This window comes from Netta rufina, assembly GCF_964035555.1.
Source record: "Netta rufina genome assembly, chromosome: 2".
In the NCBI taxonomy this organism is placed as follows: domain Eukaryota; kingdom Metazoa; phylum Chordata; class Aves; order Anseriformes; family Anatidae; genus Netta; species Netta rufina.
The window spans coordinates 86,784,083-86,802,452 of NC_140124.1; the positions used below are offsets into that span (position 1 = coordinate 86,784,083).

The 18,370-nt window shown below is 38.1% G+C and overlaps 1 protein-coding gene across 1 annotated transcript in view; it reads right to left on the reverse strand.

Moving 5' to 3' along the window:
• COBL (cordon-bleu WH2 repeat protein) overlaps window positions 1–18,370 on the reverse strand; it is a 153,543-nt gene that overhangs the window by 43,796 nt on the left and 91,377 nt on the right. Inside the window, exons 10-11 of the mRNA XM_084281406.1 lie at window positions 6,233–6,371; window positions 3,220–3,390 (exon numbers count right to left, since the gene is read on the reverse strand). Of these exons, the coding sequence (XP_084137532.1) occupies window positions 3,220–3,390; window positions 6,233–6,371 (310 nt within the window). The remainder of the gene's footprint in view (window positions 1–3,219; window positions 3,391–6,232; window positions 6,372–18,370) is intronic.

Genomic DNA, 18,370 nt, shown 5'->3' on the forward strand with positions numbered 1-18,370 from the left:
TAAGGTGACTGAAGAAATATGGCTAAATTGCTTGTGAAACTGTCACAGCTTTTGTCAAGTGGCTTATATTACCCATCAGTATATCAATGATATCACAGAAAACGTTAAAAATTAAACACGGGGACAAGGCTCCTTTCTTCTCTGTTTCTTAAAATGAACTTGTTATTACCCATCAACTAGTAGCATGCATGTTGTTCATATAAGATAATTGGGAAATACTTCTTCTACTAATCACTTCATCACTTCATCCCTACTTCATCCCTTTCAAACTTTCTGACTAAGTCAGAAGAAGATCGATTATTTTAAAAAAGACAAATTCAAATAACAATCTCATTTTTAAAGACAGAAGTTCATTATCACCTTATTCTGTGTAAGAGTGAAGGTGAAGTGTCTTTTGTTTTTTAACCTTCTTAATTTCTTACTGGATTTCTATATGACAGTTCATAACAGCCAAATAAAAATGGCTAATCAAAGAGGTTCACAGGAGTACTGAATTTATTCTAATGACCCCCATGGCAGGGGTGTTGGGTTAGATGGTCTTTAAAGGTCATTTCCGACCCAAACTGTACTGCCTGATTATCTGATCTACTTGGAAACACTCCAAAGCAATATGTTTTAGTTGTACCTCTAGGTACAGCAATCTTTCAATATATGGATTCTTTACCTGATATGAGTAGTACAGAGCTTGCTATTGAGTTGTTTATTGAGAACTTCAGGAGCTAAATGCCAATAACCAAAGCCATGCAAGAGAGGTGTTAATCTCCATTTCTGTATTACCAAGGCACACTCAATCTTAAAATCACAGGCCATTAACAATCTGATTAGTAAGATAAGGAAGGAGAAAGGATCCCATAAACATATAAGTTTCGACATGCACACAACGTGCATCTAAGGTTCAACCACACCAAAAATTAACAGGAAAACCCATGTAATGAGAATAAAAAGATTGAAGAGCAAAAACCAGGAAGAACAATTGCACTCTTGTTTGTGGGAGAGACTCTTACCACTAGAGCCAGAAAAACCCAAGTATCTTACTAAAAGCTCTATTCATGAATGACTTACGCTCTACCTAAGTTTGGAAAACCCTGTGAAGAGCGGTTACCACCATCCCCTATGAAATGAAAATTCCTCACCATGGGTTTCTCAGAGCACAATGGGACGACTGTGTGTTTGCTGGGAAGGAACAAGGGGTGGGGCACAGTGCCTCACAAACCATAGCAGATCATAAGGAGCAAGAATTTAAACTCCACACGATCGCAGAATTATAATTTCTGAACGGGAATCGCATCTTGTCAAACTGCTGCTGACAGTCACCCACTCAGCAAAAGGAGACCACAATCATCATCAAAGAAAGCTGTTTTGAGAGTGATTTCAGAACAAATATGCCTTTCATCAATATCTGGCATCAGTAGCTTATCCGCCTTCCCACCTTGTTCTATGAGAAAACACTTACTGAGGTTAGAGTCAGGAAGATTGAGAACTTTGTTGTCCTTTGAATCTACCGCCAAAGTCCTATTTGCACTGCTTGAGGCATTCTCAGGCAATAAAAACCATCATTGCAAAACTCCGTTCCTATACCACTCAGTCGCTACGGTATCTAAGCACCTTTCAGAATGGCATTAAGCAATATAATTAGCATCTGTCGTGTGTGCTGCCTTCTCTCATGGGTACATCTATACACGTTTCTCTTCTGTAAATCTATACATGACTATATCTAGGTAGCGCGCAGCATAATTATGAAGCTAAACTTGTCCCTCTTCAACACTGATGCTTTAAGTCTAAAATAAATATCCACTAAGCAGTACTGCTTTGCTCTTAGTAAACCGAGAATAATAAAAACTCATCTTATATTTCCATGTACAAGCTTAATCAAATCATTTTGGCTGGGATATTGTGTTTGTTTAAGAGCAAGTGATCGGGCGGATAACATCAGAGCTGCATTGATTAAAGTGTATTTGATCACCAAGGTAGATCAGGAAAGTGTTGCAAAATATTGGAGTGGTAGAAACTCAAATGAAGCAGAAATATTAATGCAAAGAAGGCCACAACAGACTTTTAATAAAGAAAACATTGTAGGCAAGCTGATGGTATCTAGTAAAAAAAAAAAAAGATTTCAAGTATGATATGGTTTCTGTGCATATGGTAGTAAAGAAATGAATTAGGTTTAATCCTCAATAAGATTCATGTTTTCTGTTAGTATGGATCTCCCTTTTTTTTTTTTTCTCTCCCCGCTATAAAGCTCATCAACCTGTATTTGCTTAGCACAGATTTGAAAAATAATACTTTAGATTTAGTTGGCACTGAGCAGAAAAACCACTGATGTTAATGTATCAGTTTAACTGCTACCTGAAGAATAATTTTGGTAAAGAAAATGTCCTGGAAAAATATCTTTGTCAAATTAGCAGCTAATGGAGGCATTTCTCTATTCCACGGTTAGGAGACAGACTCCTAACCTTCAAAGAAGTGTGTCCATGAGATGCCATAATGTGCAGAGCTCTGTTGCCTTTACAGGATCTCCATGGGTGTGCAGGTCAAGCCCGCAGAGAATACACTACATGATCAAAGACTTGGATCATGTACAAAGACTTAAAGACAGTCAATGGATAAGCGTGAAAAAGCATGAAAACATGCTTTTCACAAATACACATGGATGTGGAAACTATTGCATTTTTTTGTCAGATAACAGTTATGCCCTGAGGGGAAGAGCACACAAAGGATTATCCAGAGATGTCAAGGAAGATGTATCCATTAGGACAGGAAGGCCTTTAACAATATACAGCTTCTGTAAATGGCTTCATTTTCCTGAAGGGAGACACCCTGGAGTTTTCAACCTAGACTGATAGACCTATTGACTCTCAAAGGAATTTGTCTCTGGAGAGAGAAAAAATGTTAGTACAGAAAATCAAAGATGGAGAATTAATACAAGGCAACGAATTTCTGCTTTCAGCTGGGTGAAGTCACATTTTGATGGTCGCTTTTAAATGCTTCCAGAGAATGGCCAGGTATCTCCAGCAAACCTGTCTCCAAACAAGTCCTTAATTTACTTTACATCAATTAGTTACACTGCATTGGGCATTTCGAAAGACAACAGGCTGGAAAAAAAGGGAAAAAAACAGACACGTATATCCAAAGAGCAGAAAGGAAAGTCTGGAAAGGCTACCCCTGAGAATAACCATCAACAGAGATGAGGTGCATATACATATATATTTTGAAACATACGTTTAGGTACCAGCTTTGTTGGTGCTGTAACATCTGCTTCTCTGTAACAGACTGCTGGATCCATACTGTCTCTGTCAGGAGGAGGGTAAGGTGGGGGTGGGGGGATCACTAACTCGGGTGGACCCCGAGTGGTGCCTCTAGGAGGCTTTTGTGGCACCTGCCGTCCATCACCTACAGGGGGGATCAATCGACTAGTTACTTCAGCGTCAAGACAACGATTGCTACGTTTGCTGTTATTTTTAAAACACACAATGATTTTCCCTTACCCACAACCGAAGTCTTTCTGGATCTAATTCTGGTCTTATTTAGCCCCAAATAATTAAGGGAGAAATCAACAACAATGGGACCAGAAATAGGCTAAGCACATACGTGTACATCACAGCTAACAGCTGAAATCTTCACTGGTGTTTTGCCAAATATAAGGAAGGATGAAAATTCAAAAAAGAAAAGTGAAAAAAAAGGTATGTAAGAAAATAAAAACAAGAGAAAACTGTTTTATTTTCCGTAAGTGCCAAACTGCATGAATTATTTGACCTCTAGGATACATTATGTGACCATTTCCCCTCTCTGTAAGAGAAAAAGGAGAATGCCTAAGATCAATATTTTTAAGTAGGTATGTTGACGGGTTTTTCTTTTTGTGAGTAGTTTTTGTATTATTTTGACATTGCGGGGAAACAGCTGATTAAGTCATTTTTTATAAAACTGTTTTAAGCTACCAAAGGAAATGCTCATAACTTGCTGGAGGCTCATTTCAATGCTATGTACAATATCTGCATAAATACGTGCACCGTTGGACTACGCTGCATCAACCATTTGCAATGTTGAAAAGCTGCTGCCAGTTTGTGGTGTACAGACCTAGAGCTATTGCAGCTCAGCAAGTCCTTGGAGGCTGCAAGTCAGCTGAGGAAGCAGGACTGCCTGCTTGTTTTGCTCTCATGCCCTGCCCTAGGCATCTGCTACTGGTCACAGCTGAAGATGGATGCTGGCTGAGATGCACCTCTGGTCTGTGCCATCGCTCCTAGGCTCATGCTCTGGTGCTGCTGAGAAGGGGAATAGCACCAAGACGCAGGAAAAAAAAGATTAAGCCATTCTGATTTGTTACTTAGGAGTCACTAGTTTGTAGAGATTGAAGACAATTAAATGCTGGCAAATGTGCAGACTTTTTTTAACTGCTTTGAGGAAATTGGGCACAATGCTTTGGGGTCAGAGTAAGTGGTTCAGTATTGAATATGCCCCATTTGCCACTTCGAGGATATTTTTGATTGATCTTTTGCTTGGATTCATGTGGCTAACTTGGGAGATATACAGGTAGTTTTAATCCTTTTTTCATCATGAGGCTGCCTGTTTCTTGCAGCACTTTTCCCCCCTCACTACTGCCTTGCTTTTTTCACAGCTTTTCTCTCCTGCTTTCAGAGCCATCTGTGCTTTCTCATCATTTTCTTGCAAGGGCCTCAAAGAGAGGCTGTTTTACCAACCTTCCCTCACTGTAACATTTTTTTCTTGTTAATGAATGTATTCATTCAAGAAAGCAGCAGAAAATGAAAAGCACTGGGGATCGGGCTACTGTGGGATGAGTTCTTTGTTGGTGTAAATTAATAAGGCTCCATTAAAGTAAACGATACTACAGAACCCTATGTAACAGAGTCTGGCCAGCTAGCACTTATGTACACAGCACTGAATGGACTAGAAGTGGTTATGCTCTGCTTTATTTCAGCTGTAACATTACGAGCACTGATACAAAATAAAATTAACACTTACAAAAAGTTGAAGCACCAAATGTCATCAATAAGTGACTTGCAACAGGGCAAGACATGAGGAGTTTCAGGCTGTGGCATCAGCAATAGTTAAAAGTAAGCCAATTTGCTGAAAAACCTTGTATTATATGGCACAGTGATAACATTCCCCTTGGAGGGTTTAAATAAGAGATGTCAATGGAGTCGAGCATGTCACAAGATAATGGACTCCTGCTGCTACATAAATGCTGAGGCATTAAATGTGAAGCATTTACTGTAAATAAATGTTGGAACAAAGCCAAGAGGTTTCTTTCTAAACTGTGAGGCTTTCATAATGTAAGCAATTATGTATGACAGGATGTCATATCTGTATGTCTTAGGCACTTTATGGAACATGAGGTCAAAGACATGAACTGAAGTGCACTGAGTGCATTACAGCACTTGAATGCTTCTCTTAATGTACTGAAAAAAACGTTTCAATATGTGGGGTTATTATCTCATATCTTTACCCATCACAAAATCACGTTGTTTGCTAAAAGCATAATCTTGGGGTCCTCACTTGGACAAAGCTCCCACCAACCTGAACGAGCTAGCAGTCAGATCATGACAGAGGTTTGGGAGAACATTTTCCTGCGTGAGAGTAAAGGTGTATCACATACTGCTGAAGACTACAGTTCCCTCATTGTCACCAGCTATGTATGGAATTCCTTTAAGAGAACCAGTTCTCTTCTTCTAGCTAAAGACTCGGGAAAGATTAATTTAGGAACAAATTCAAAATAAAAACTTCACTGACCATCAACTGACTTGATGTCAAACTTTTGGAGGCCTACAGGAAAAGAAAATGTCTTCAGGCTTTAGGAACATGAGGAGAATATGAACTAGCTTAACTGTACCTCAGTTCTAGTAGACCCCATGGCTTCAGTATGGTATTCAGTATTGCCTTGTCTCTCTCTTCACTTTTTACTAGCAAAATGACCATGACCTTAGAGGCACAGAATAGCTACTGCTTTTGAATATCTAACTTATACAATACATTCAAATCATCTGACAAGTGTCATCTACATTTTACTGTTTTCTGGTCCTCTGAATGGTGCCATTAAAATGAGGTAATATAGAAACACTTATTTCCAGACTTTCATTCTGCAATGTAAATGCATTCTCCCCCCCAGCCAAGTTACAACAGTTCCCAACTCACAGCATAACAGAATTAAAGAAACTTTGAACAGTGAGTGTTGAAAGCACATGCATGGAATTATACAGGAGAAAACAGCATCTCTCACCCATTGTGCTCTTCCTCTTGTCTTCCACCTCTTCTGTCCTATTTGGCATGGCAGGAGTGGGCGGAGCAGACAGAGTTGGTGGAAGAGGCGCACGCCTCTTCTTTTTCTGTAAATCGTTTAGGGATGCTCCTTGTGAAATCTAGGAAAATTGAAAAATATGCACAGTAAAGGATGTATGTGTGTGTGTGTTTTTCTTAAGTTACCAACAACAAAAAAAAAAGTGATTGTCATATGCTCCTTGCTAATTTCTTTAGCACACAGCATCACGAAAATATTTATAATACGTATTTATAGTGAGGAGGTTGAAAAGGCAGCCCAGAAGAGCTGTAGCAATGCACTCGGAAGGAATAGAGCAAGAACCTCAGAGATACGTCACAGCAGGACCACCAGTATGCTTCATTTGATGGTTTTGGTAGAAGGGAATTGGTGAGCAACACACAGTTTGACACTACCTGCGATGTTAGGCTTAACCCATTGCACAGTTAAAAACTCCAATCTGTACATGTAGGTAATAAATACTCTAATTTCTTTCATTCTTCTCTCAAACTGATATTTCAGGACTTTTGAGAGACTAACCAAAATTGAAGGTCTGCTTGTATGATGATACGAGATCACAACACACTCTATTTATGTCTACTGGACTTAGACATACTTCTGAAGATCTGTAACACCTCTGCTTCCAATAATTGCGACACACTGGTTGGCCAGCCAAAACTTCATTACTGTTTATACTGCTTTTTAAAATATGGAAAATTTTATTACAAGCGACTTGGGTTTCACTGCATTGAGTAATATTTTCTGTTGATTATTGGAACTTAGCTCTATTTCCTTTCACCGGAAGAATAATTAAAAAAAAATAAGTAGGAAAATCTGTTGAATTTTTGTATTTGAAAGGTACTGGCAATGCCAGACAGCACCAAGTGCAGCTGAGGCAGAGGGTAATGGAAGCTGCCCACACATAACATGCTGTTGGCATTCCTCAGTCTTCCCTCACATTGCTTCTCTGCTCTGTCCATCCTGATACTCCACATAGCTGAAGATATCTAATATACAGAATTGCCCAGTGGTTTTCTAATATTACAAAGGTCTAAATAATAGTAATAATCATCATCATCTCCCCTTTAATCCAAAGGGCTAATGATCCCCTAAAATGCATTTGTTGTGGGAGATTTCATTAAATAAATAGTAGCTTCACACTGCTCAAAGCTATTATCAGAGTTCACAGGAAAGGCATTCATTTGTATAAGTCTTTTCATAGACTGAGTGAAAACTCTTAGGATAAATGATTTTTCCAGAGAACAGGACCTGAATAGAGCCTCCCTCACTTAGCCTTCCTTTTTTAAAAGCCCTCAGGAAGGGCTTAAGTTTATAAAACATGGACATTCAGTTCCCACCTTCCAGGACAATGCTCTAACCACTACACCACATGACATTCAGATGCTCTCCATCCGTTCTTAGCGTCCTGCACACAGCAAAACTTGGTAGTAACAGAACTGGAAATAGAGCACGTTAACCAGGATGAGCCGCAGCTTCCTACCAAACAGATTTTGTCACGTGCAGGGGGCAGAGGGTGGGAAAGGAAAAGCTGTCCTGGTTTTGGTACCTGCTACCATGTTTTGTTTTTCTTTTTCACATTAAATATCCATTGGATAGAGTGCACGACTAAAGCCAGTGAGGCCAGTCTAGATAAACCTGGCTAGAGTTAATGGCAAAGAATGTTGGCCAAAACTTCATGGAATTTGAAAAAAATAGCCTCCCCTCCAGGAAAGAGCACCAGGCCAAACATTCAGAAATAGACAGCAAAATGTTAGATCTTATTTGAAAAACTTTTCCCCAAATTAATAATTTTGCTCTCTATTAAGATAGGGCACATCTCCTGATGAAGATACTGTCTGCCACTTGTTAGAAACAGATTACAGTTAACCGAAGTCAGATTTAATATTATTTTTCACAGAATCACAGAATCACAGAATCACATAATTTCTAGGTTGGAAGAGACCTCAAGATCATCGAGTTCAACCTCTACCTAACGCTAACAATCCCCACTAAACCGTACCCCTAAGCTCTACGTCTAAACGTCTTTTAAAGACTTCCAGGGATGGTGACTTTTAATACTTATAGAACCAGAAGGCCCAATACTCAGCTGAATATGGATGGGAAACTCTGTTCAGTGAAACAGACTCATTAGGCTTTGGTTTTGCAGATGAGGAATTACACAGATGACAGCTACCTAATTCTGCATTCTGCTCCATGCCTGTTTGGGGTAATTGGCAAATAAGCAGTTAGAAAAAAAATCACATTCTTCTGTGCTGCCTTTTAGAATAACTAAAGACATGTAAGCATTTAACACTGTATCTTGATTCCTCAGGATACTACCTTACAAAGAGAAAATTATCAATCAAAGTTGGGACTAAAAATTTAAATCTGACCATACTCTCTCCAAAATTCAGTAGCTATGAAGAACCATCTGGTAGACAGGCATTAACTTCCCCAGCACTTCACAAGCATAAGCTATGACTTCAGCAGCTATTTAATAGCATTTTGTAGTTTCCAAATTCACTCCTGTCTCTCCAGGCAGAAAGGTCATTTTATTTAGGGACAAAAATGGATGGGCTGGTGATTTAAATTACAAGCCTAGGAAATCTTGAGAATCAAGGCAGAAAGAAATGTGTTTTTCCACTTGAAATGACAGAGATCACTAGTCAACCTTCACTGAGTACCAGGTGAGTGAAGGATATTATTTTGCCATACAAATTCCTCAAAGATAAATCTCAGCTTTAGAAAGAAGAAAGAATCCTTAACAGAAGCCAACACAAATGAGCTATATGCTTCTTATTTAGTTGAACCTTCTAAGAACATTACATAGATGTATGGATAAACAAAGTGCTACTTCTAAAGAAAAGGATAGAAAATAGCTAGAACACAACTGCAATAATGAAAGTTTGGTCAAATACACACACACAAAAAAAGGCTTTTATCATACTGTCAGCTAAGTGCAGCATACTTCACAAAACCCATAAAGAAGATGAAAAGCTTGCTTAAAGTTAGACATACTACCATGTATGTAAGAAGTGTCTAGTTCAAGAACAGGTTGTAAAAATTGTAAAAGTAGTTCTTTAAAGCCAACCTCGGTAAACCAATGAGGCTAAACATAAATAGAAAAAAAAAAAAAGTAAACACAAAGAACATTCTGTTTCCTTCTTGCAATTGTATATACCAAAACAATAGAACTTGAAAATAATTTGTTATGACTCGTTGCTTCTTTTATAAAGAAATCAAGCCTTAACAACACTATCTGAAGTAATTTCCCATCCAAACTTTGTTACAGGATGCCCCCTCTGAGAGTAACAGAGTATTTCCTAGTCTTAGCACGTGTGCTTTACCTATCTAGAGTTAGATGGCATTATTAGGTGAGCTTCCAGTTATGCAACAAATACATAACTTTTAAAGATGTTAGTGACTGTTCTCTGACTATAACTAATAACACCAACTGAGCTAGAGATGAATAAAGTGGTCCAAAAGGACCTAAATCAGAGAAATACAGCAATTTCTATTGCCATATTGATCATACCAAATATGATGCAAAAACAAACAAACAAACAAAAAACACACACATTTTCCATTAAATTCACATCATGGCTCACATACTGTTTGAAATATACTTTCAATATTGCAGACAAAATATTTGAGGAATATGCTGAATGTAGTGTACCTCTCTGAAAGCTCAAAACCTTTATTAAAATTTGAGGGCTTAAAATAAAATTTCAGAATATATAATATTCAATGCAAAATAACAAATTCATAGGGAGGCTATGTGCCAAAACTGTGAGGAAGGGCACCCTACAAAGCTAGTGCTTGAAAATACGAATCAGTAGCATTTGATAGTCATCTCACTACTTTACATCTTGCAAAAGGCTTGTGGATACAGTACCAGTGGATGTGTAAACAGTGGATGTGTTCATGGCACCAAGCCTGCCAGAGTACAAGAAGTGTTTGAACAACACTCTCAGGCATATGGTTTGATTTTTGGGTGGTCCTGTGTGGAGCCAGGAGCTGGACTTGATGATCCTTGTGGGTGTCTTCCAACTCAGGATATTCTATGACTCGGTGATTCTAAACTGATATTTTTTTTTCATGTGTAAGAATCCAGTATTTTCTTTGGGTTAGATTGCAATGAGTATGTATTCATGAAAAATCATTGAACCATAGAATGGTTTGGGTTGGAAGAGACCTTGGAAGACCACCCAGTTCCAACCCCCTGCCATGGGCAGGGACACCTCCCAACAGACCAGGTTGCCCAAAGCCCCATCCAGCCTGGCCTTGAACACCTCCAGGGATGGGGCATCCACAGCTTCTGTGGGCAGCCTGTGCCTCACCACCCTCTGAGTGAAGAATTTCTTCTGAATATCTAATCTAAATATACTCTTTGAGTTTAAAGCCATTCCCCCTTGTCCTGTCACTATCTTCCCTGACACAGAGTCCCTCCCCAGCTTTCCTGCAGGCCCCCTTTAGGCACTGTCAGGCCGCTGTAAGGTCTCCCAGGGGCCTTCTCGTCTCCAGGCTGAACAACCGCAACTCCCTCAGCCTGTCTTCATGTGAGAGGTGCTCCAGCCCTCTGATCATGTTTGTGGCCTTCTTTTAGACTGATCATCTTCATCTTTTGGACTCATTCTAAAACATCCATGTCCTTCTTGTGCTGGGGGTCCCAGAGCTCAATGCAGTGCTCTGGGGGGCGCTCATGAGAGCAGAATAGAGGGGGAGAATCACCTCCTTTGACCTTAATGCATCCTTGAAAAGTGCACATAGTGCATCTTTGTTAAACAACAGAATACAGTAATGTTGTAAGTCCTATAGTCTTATCTTGCCCAGTAAAGTACGAAGCAACTACCAAGGTATTTCAAAATGGTGATACCAGCAGGTAAAAATGCTTAAGCTAGTGTTAAAAGCCCAGCTGGATTTTGTGGACTTGAGGGGAAAATATCAGGAAACTGCTATACTAGATGGTGAAGGCCAACTTGAAGCTTTCTATGAACCTTTTCTATGCCTTTCAAGCAACATGCTTTGTCCATTTATTGAATAGCTGAGGGAGATTTCATCATCTTCAACAATTGCTGTGTTGGGACACAGAGACCTGGGGCGAATAGGAGACAGAAGAGACACATGTACTTTCTGCAGGGCTGAGAAAGAGCTTGGAAAAAAGCTGGGTGATCCCAGCTGAGAAGCACAACTAAGGACACAAGGAGGGAAGAATAACCTAAAAATTGCCATGGAAAGACCCTCTTGGATTTGTGCATTAAAAGCAAACAGCACCTACAGTTACTTGGAACAACTGTGGGTATCTGTATTGTAGTTGGTGTCTACACCTACTGGAGAAAGCTTTGTCAATTGATAGACAAATATAAACTGTTCTAACAGAAGCCCTCCTCCACCAGTGGATCTAGTCAATATGTGATTGAAGTGTTAAAAAAAGTGCATAGCTTGTCTTTCAAAATCCAAACTACTTTTCGTAGTATTTTCATAAAAATGAAAAAAACGTCTTAGAGCAACAGATTTTTCCTTTCACTCTCACTGTTATCATTTTTACCATAGACCAGGAAAAATGGAAACTTGAAAACCTAACAATTTTCCAGAGTTTGCTTTTTATCAAAATCACCCTTAAAGCTATTTTCTTTCTGGTCAAACGTTGCAGCTACAGATGATACGCTTATTCTATCAGCAACAGGATTAAGGACTGTTTTTAAAGGATGTCCCATGATGGCTTAGCATATATGAATCAAATATTTTATAGTAAATGATATAAATTGTGTGAAGTAAGCTTATACTCTCTTGCTCCTTTTTCTCTCTTTTTTTTTTTTATGCAACATGTCAGGATCTTTTATTATTTTTCAGAATGCTCTTATTTTTGTGACTTCTGTCTAATTTGTATGTAAAACATGTTCAGGGAAACAGTGAGTGATTATTTGTAAAAAATATTTTTAGAAGCAAATTAAGAGGATTGGAAAAAGAACACACATGGATTCAATCACAGGCATGCCCTAACTACAAACTGATTTCTGTCATCCAATACAGACTAGACACACTTAAGCAAGCCAGATTTCAATACACCTGCTGCTGATGATACTGTGTGGGGTCAGAATGCCTTTTGAATTACAGGATTGTTTAAAGATGACCCACAGAAAATTTCAGAGTTAACTTTTAACTAAACAAACAACAGTATCACCCCAAACTATGTGTGGGACCATCCCAATTCTTGTCCCCTCACACAGAACTGTAAGAGATCTTGAAATAATTAAGAGCCATTTCACAATAAGCTCTGGAAATAAAAAGACACATTTATTAACCACTTTTAAACTCTTGATATAACTGTAACTGAACTGAAGGTTTTGCAGCATTGTACAAAAGACAAGTGGTAGGTTGGTATGCTAGTAAGATTTATGGTTTAAGAGTTTTTAAAAATATTTCTGCTATGATTTTGTACATAATTTAAAGCAGTTGAGAAGAAAATATTTTGATCGGAGAGGAGCTGTTCTAGGAAAATCAGAGAGATAAATCTTTCAGCTGCAGAACAGAGACATAAATCTGTCCACTAAACTTGATGATATAAAAGCTACTCTATCCAGCTGATTCTGCATTTTCACAGGGTAACAGATGCTTCAACATGCCTAGCACCAGAAACCACAAGAAGTCCCAACTGAACGTTAATGTGTCTTAAACAACATTTACTCATATGTCTAATATTCCCTGGACAGGTCATACATTATTAGGCTTTTCACTGACATTAGGCATATACTGACAAAGGGAAATTCTGGGAGCTCTCAAAGAAACAGAGCTTATGAGCAATTCATGAGGCTGACCACTGTCAGTTACACTGTATGAAACTGTCTATTCAGCACTGAACTCCTAGCTTGCTTCTTTATTGGGTAGTACTCCATTACTGTTGATTAAAAACTGAGTTTCTAATCCATGAGTATGTTGTAGTGGCATTCAAAGACAGAAGTCTGATGTTTCTCAAAAACATGTCTTTATGTTGCAGAATGCATTTGAGTGGTGGGATATTTAAAGTGCCTTCTAGGATGCCATGCAATGCAACAACATATTGTAAAAGCAACATACACATGGATACTAAAAAAACTGGCACATGGAAACAGCTTGAGAGAGCATATTCTTTGAAAAACTTGCCATTTTGATAAAATGCATAGAAATGACTACATTTCAAAAACTGGCAAGAAGCTTCTCTGGCTCGGTCATTTCAGTACTGTACATCTTGATTTCCTAGACCTGGATCTCACAAATGAATAGGATAAACGTAAAAGTAAAGGGAGATTTTGAAATAAACCCTACGAAGATAAGAAATGAAACTGTGATAACAAGATTGATCATCTGACATTTGGACTGACTGGACCCAAGGTCTTGCTCTACCTTGGACATGTCAGTCTCATACAGCACATTTACATGGGGAGATTCCCAAGCTGCTGCCAAAATGCAGCACCAGCTAACTCACATGATGGTTTGGCTCATGTGATGGCTGCTCCCCCACCATACTCATGGCTTCAGATTCTGAGCTGCTTTTCTGCTGGAAGTGTTCAGTCTCTGTGTTAAATTGGGAAGTCAGGCTTATAATTAGCGTACAAACTGTATTGCTCTTCTGAAAATACCCTTACCATTATCATTTTAATTAGATGCCACAAAATATTGTATAATTTTGCCCACTTTTATGCTTTTTAATTTCAAATTAAATTTCTCACATTATACCATTCTGGTATTAAACAGGATTTTGTAATGAAATTTAGTGGTCATTACCAAAACTGAATCTCTGGCTGCAGAAACAGCTCAGTATTAATAACAGATAAAAAGGTCAGCATTACTGGATTTTACAGAAATTGCTACGCTCTTGTGCTTTTTTTATTCATAAAATGAAGAAGACAAAAGTCAAGGATGTCCTTGAATGCTCAGTTGATTGGCGACAGAAAGCTAAATCAGTTGACACAAGAAAGCCACTACAAGGTGAAGGGGCAAGCTCATTTTTCCGTCTGTTTTTATTGAACACACCCTTTGTGAAATGTCATGGTCAAGGGCAGTTAAAAATTAATGTCATTCTAATCTTCTTTAAACACTTTAACTTGTTCAGCTAAATGTGTCAGACAGGAAACTATCCATAAACAAATTTGAAATGTTAAATTACTAAGATAGCTGTGATTTCCTTCTTTTGCAAAATCTCATTACTAGCTGGAATATTATTTCCACTCAAGGAAGTCACTCTACAGCAGCAAATACTTTCACATGCATTGAAACATGTAGACTACACAAGTCTGCGGATGTTTGTTTTGGCAGAGAATTGAACTTCCTCTGTTTCTCTGAATACAATGTAATCCTCCTCATTTATGTCTTTATTTAGGGGAAAAAAAATAAAAAACCTCAGTCACTTCAAAATCATATTTTAAACCACCAAAAACTGATTTTCTATTAAGATTGATTTCTCTTCTAGAAATAGCCTACGAAGTAAAACAAAAAAAAAGGCAAAAAAGAAAAACAACTCAAAAATTTCTTTTAATGTTTCTGCTTATCTTTTCAGTTAGAGCAATAAATTTGAAGAGAACAATTGAGCATTAATTAGAATTTAAAATACACAGTTGGACTGTAGCTTAATATTTCTTCTGGCAACTTTATGAATGAATTTGATAGGTGTCTGTCATACCTCCTTGAGCCACTAGTGCCTTTAGGAAAGGCCATGGCATGAGGGTTTTATGTATAATCTTTTCTTCCTCCGTATCTCATTCAGGATTACAGGCTGGTTGACTAGTTGGTCTGTTGTTCTGTCCCTAAAAATCTGAGAAACGTCATAAACCAGCAGAATATCTGCAAAATTTAGTTCGCATCTTTGTCCAATTTTCTACTAAAAGGATGGGCTGTAATCTAACATGCTAGGGCCAGGAAGTGGAATGCAATCACACAAACATTTTATCAGAAGCAAGGAATTCCATACCCTTTCTGCTGCCAGTAAACTTCATACCTCTCTGGAGCTCAGGTTTTCCTTTACACTTAGAATTTTCTCCTGTAGAGAAAATTGATGGGAATTTCTAGCACTTAGAACAGCACCAAATCCTAAGCAACATCCTTACAATTCTTCTCAATTTAGAAAAGAGCACACCAGATTTATCTGCAGTATTCACCTTCCTTGGACAAGCCCTCTCTGTCTGCAAACACACAAAATGCCTGGGAAACCTGTTTTGGGCAGTATGTCAAGTGATAGTTTCATGTCATCATTTCCCACTCCTCCCTGAAAATTTCCACTCAGTCTAGCTCCTTCCAGGGCTTACAAAGGGCAGCCAGAAAGCCCTACTCCCACGATCTTGAGAAACCAAGGAAAAGGTGGAATAGCAAAATGGTATCACAGTGTAGATTAGACGTATTACTATGGACTGTAGCGTAACACAGCTCTACATCAAGCCACTCCTCAGAAATACAACATTTTTATCACCCAAAACTATGAACGGGCTCTGACACAAATCTTGGTCTGAGAAACCCACCGTGGTATTCTGCTTCCTATCCTCGCCTGGAAGTGGCAGCAACACGCAGCTGAGCAGGGCTCGGGGACAGTCTGCTGAGCTCTGATGTTCTGGTTAAGGTGGGCACACAGCAAACAGAACGACGTGCCTGTACCTTAGGGTGACCTACACTGTTGTTTCTCCAAAGAGATGAAAAACTGAAGTGTCACGCAGTCAGATGAACTGGATTTGCATTCCCCTCTCCCTGTTTTTATTACTTTCATGGTTTGACTGTGAATTAGCTCAAATGAAAAAAAAGCTTTAGAAAGCAGTAAACAGTTTTTACTAGATTATACCTATTTGTGATGTTTCTCCTTGGTTTCTTATTTAGCTAAAAATGACCAGAATACAATTAAACCTGATTTACACAGCATACATTTACTTAGTTAACTTTTTTAGTATGTAAATATTTACCTTTCTAATTTAAGATATAAGAAAGGTAGAGTTACAAGTGAAATCTGAAGAGTGACACAAACCCAGTTTCTAAATTAAGCAAGGTGTTAGGGTCATTTTTCACTGCTTACTGAATGCCAGTTCTTTGGAAACCTTGCAGCTTAAAATTATCTGTCTATTAACTTCCTCTAAATACCTTACCTGACAAAGTCTAATAATTACTCAACACATACTTTCTCTTTAATGAGACTTAACGCTTACGATGGCATCAGCCTGTCCTATTTGTCTGTGACTTGCAAGCCAGATGAAGTTTACTTACTAAATGTTGCAATCCTGCCAAAATTCAGGGCTGCATAGAACAGTATGTTCGGGCCCTGATGTCTTGCCAGTTTTCAATGAAGTGCTTGACGGAGACCACATGTGGAGGTCAAGTGATACTATCATGATCTCACCAGATGGTAAATTGTGGTATTATTCCCAAGGCAGGTAGCATAATCTGTTCAGAAACAGTTGGCAGGTGATCCATGAACTCACAGCCAGAAGCAACTGGATTATTGCAAAAGATCAGGAATGTTATTGATGTTGGTGAAAAAGACTTTTCCAAGAATTTTTCTTGCACATAATCTTAGGACTCAACTCTCAAGCTGTATGTTTTCTTGAAAAAAAAAAAAAAAAAAAAAAAAAAGGATTTATTTTATTAACTGCTATCCTAAATTAGAAGCCTTTCCATAAACAAATCTTGTACCCTTACATGATTATTATATGATGCATGTTAAGTGGTTAAAACAAAGACACAACAAGCTCAGTTTGCTTGGGTTCCTGTTACTACACAGGTTAGAGGGCAGGACTGGATTACTTTGCAGAGAACAGCAGGAAAGATGACCATGGCAGGAGTCACAAAATTCTTCAGGTCTTCTTTTCCTATCCTCGAATATCAATCAATCCAAACCCCCGTGTGAAACAGACTGCACATCACACAGTCCAGCCTTCAGTTAAAGCAGGTAAGAACTTAAAATCAGTTCTGGATTCATCTGACCTTTCCTGGAAAAAGCTGCAAAAATATTTCTAAAAATGTGACAAAGCCGCACAGTGGATTTCTCTTATGCAGTGACTTCTTCATAATATTTTTTTTTTCCCAATCTAGAAAAGCAATATTCTCCTTCTAATAAAGACAGGACTTTACAGCAGGTTTTAAAATTTCAAGTTCCAATGGTACATTACCTATAAATTAACTGTGTGTTTTATCTGAGTAAAGACAGATTCTCCAATGGCCAGTGTAGAGTCAGCATTAGTTCTCCTTGTGCTTCCGAGAGGCTGCACCTTCTGGCTAACATCAAAACCTCCACTGAAATTCTACACTAACATCCTCATTCATACTGACCAAACTTCAGAAAAAAAATAATTAATTAAATAAATTAAAAAAAATCAATGTACTTAATCACTTTGTGACTGAGAAAGTCACAATTCCTTTTAATTAATTCATCATACCAAGAAATCTTATGGAACAAAGGAAAATGAAAATAAGTATATTAATTACCAGTTAGAAAAAATATGGACACAGAAGAAACTGGAAAGTAAGCTGCTTACATAAAAATCTAAAGATATTGAAATGTTTTCTGAAATTTTATTTCTAAAATAGGACACATGCTGCTAGTAAGTTAATGTGCAGCAAAACAAAGTTGAACATTAGGAGCTCTAAAGAGGTTGGGTAGCAATTTGCACAAGCTATGGAATTTCTTTAGAGATATGGAGAAAAATTATGCATTATAATTAAAATGTAATATATCCTTAAATGATACTCTTTGAAGATATTCAGAAAGTAGTCACCACAGTGCATAAATCATCTACCTTTAGCCTTTCATAAATGTTTTGAAAGAAATAAAGTTTGCTTGATTTAGTATGCATGCACCAGAAATAATTTTTCAGAGATGTTTTTCTTTTTAGAAGAGGTACCACTTACTCCCTTTAGCTAGCAGCTTTTTTTTGAGGCTTTGATATGTTTTCTAAAATTGATTCTATGTATGACAGCAAGATAAGCCTTCAAGCCATGACTGCACTTTTCTCTCTCTTATTTTAATTTGGGCCTGCATCATTAGCCAAACTAGAGTGTACTTGTCTAGCTAAATTAAGCATCCAGACTGCACAGCAAACATTATCTGATGTTCTGTCGGCTGGTTTCATGTTTGCCATCTGAGCATTG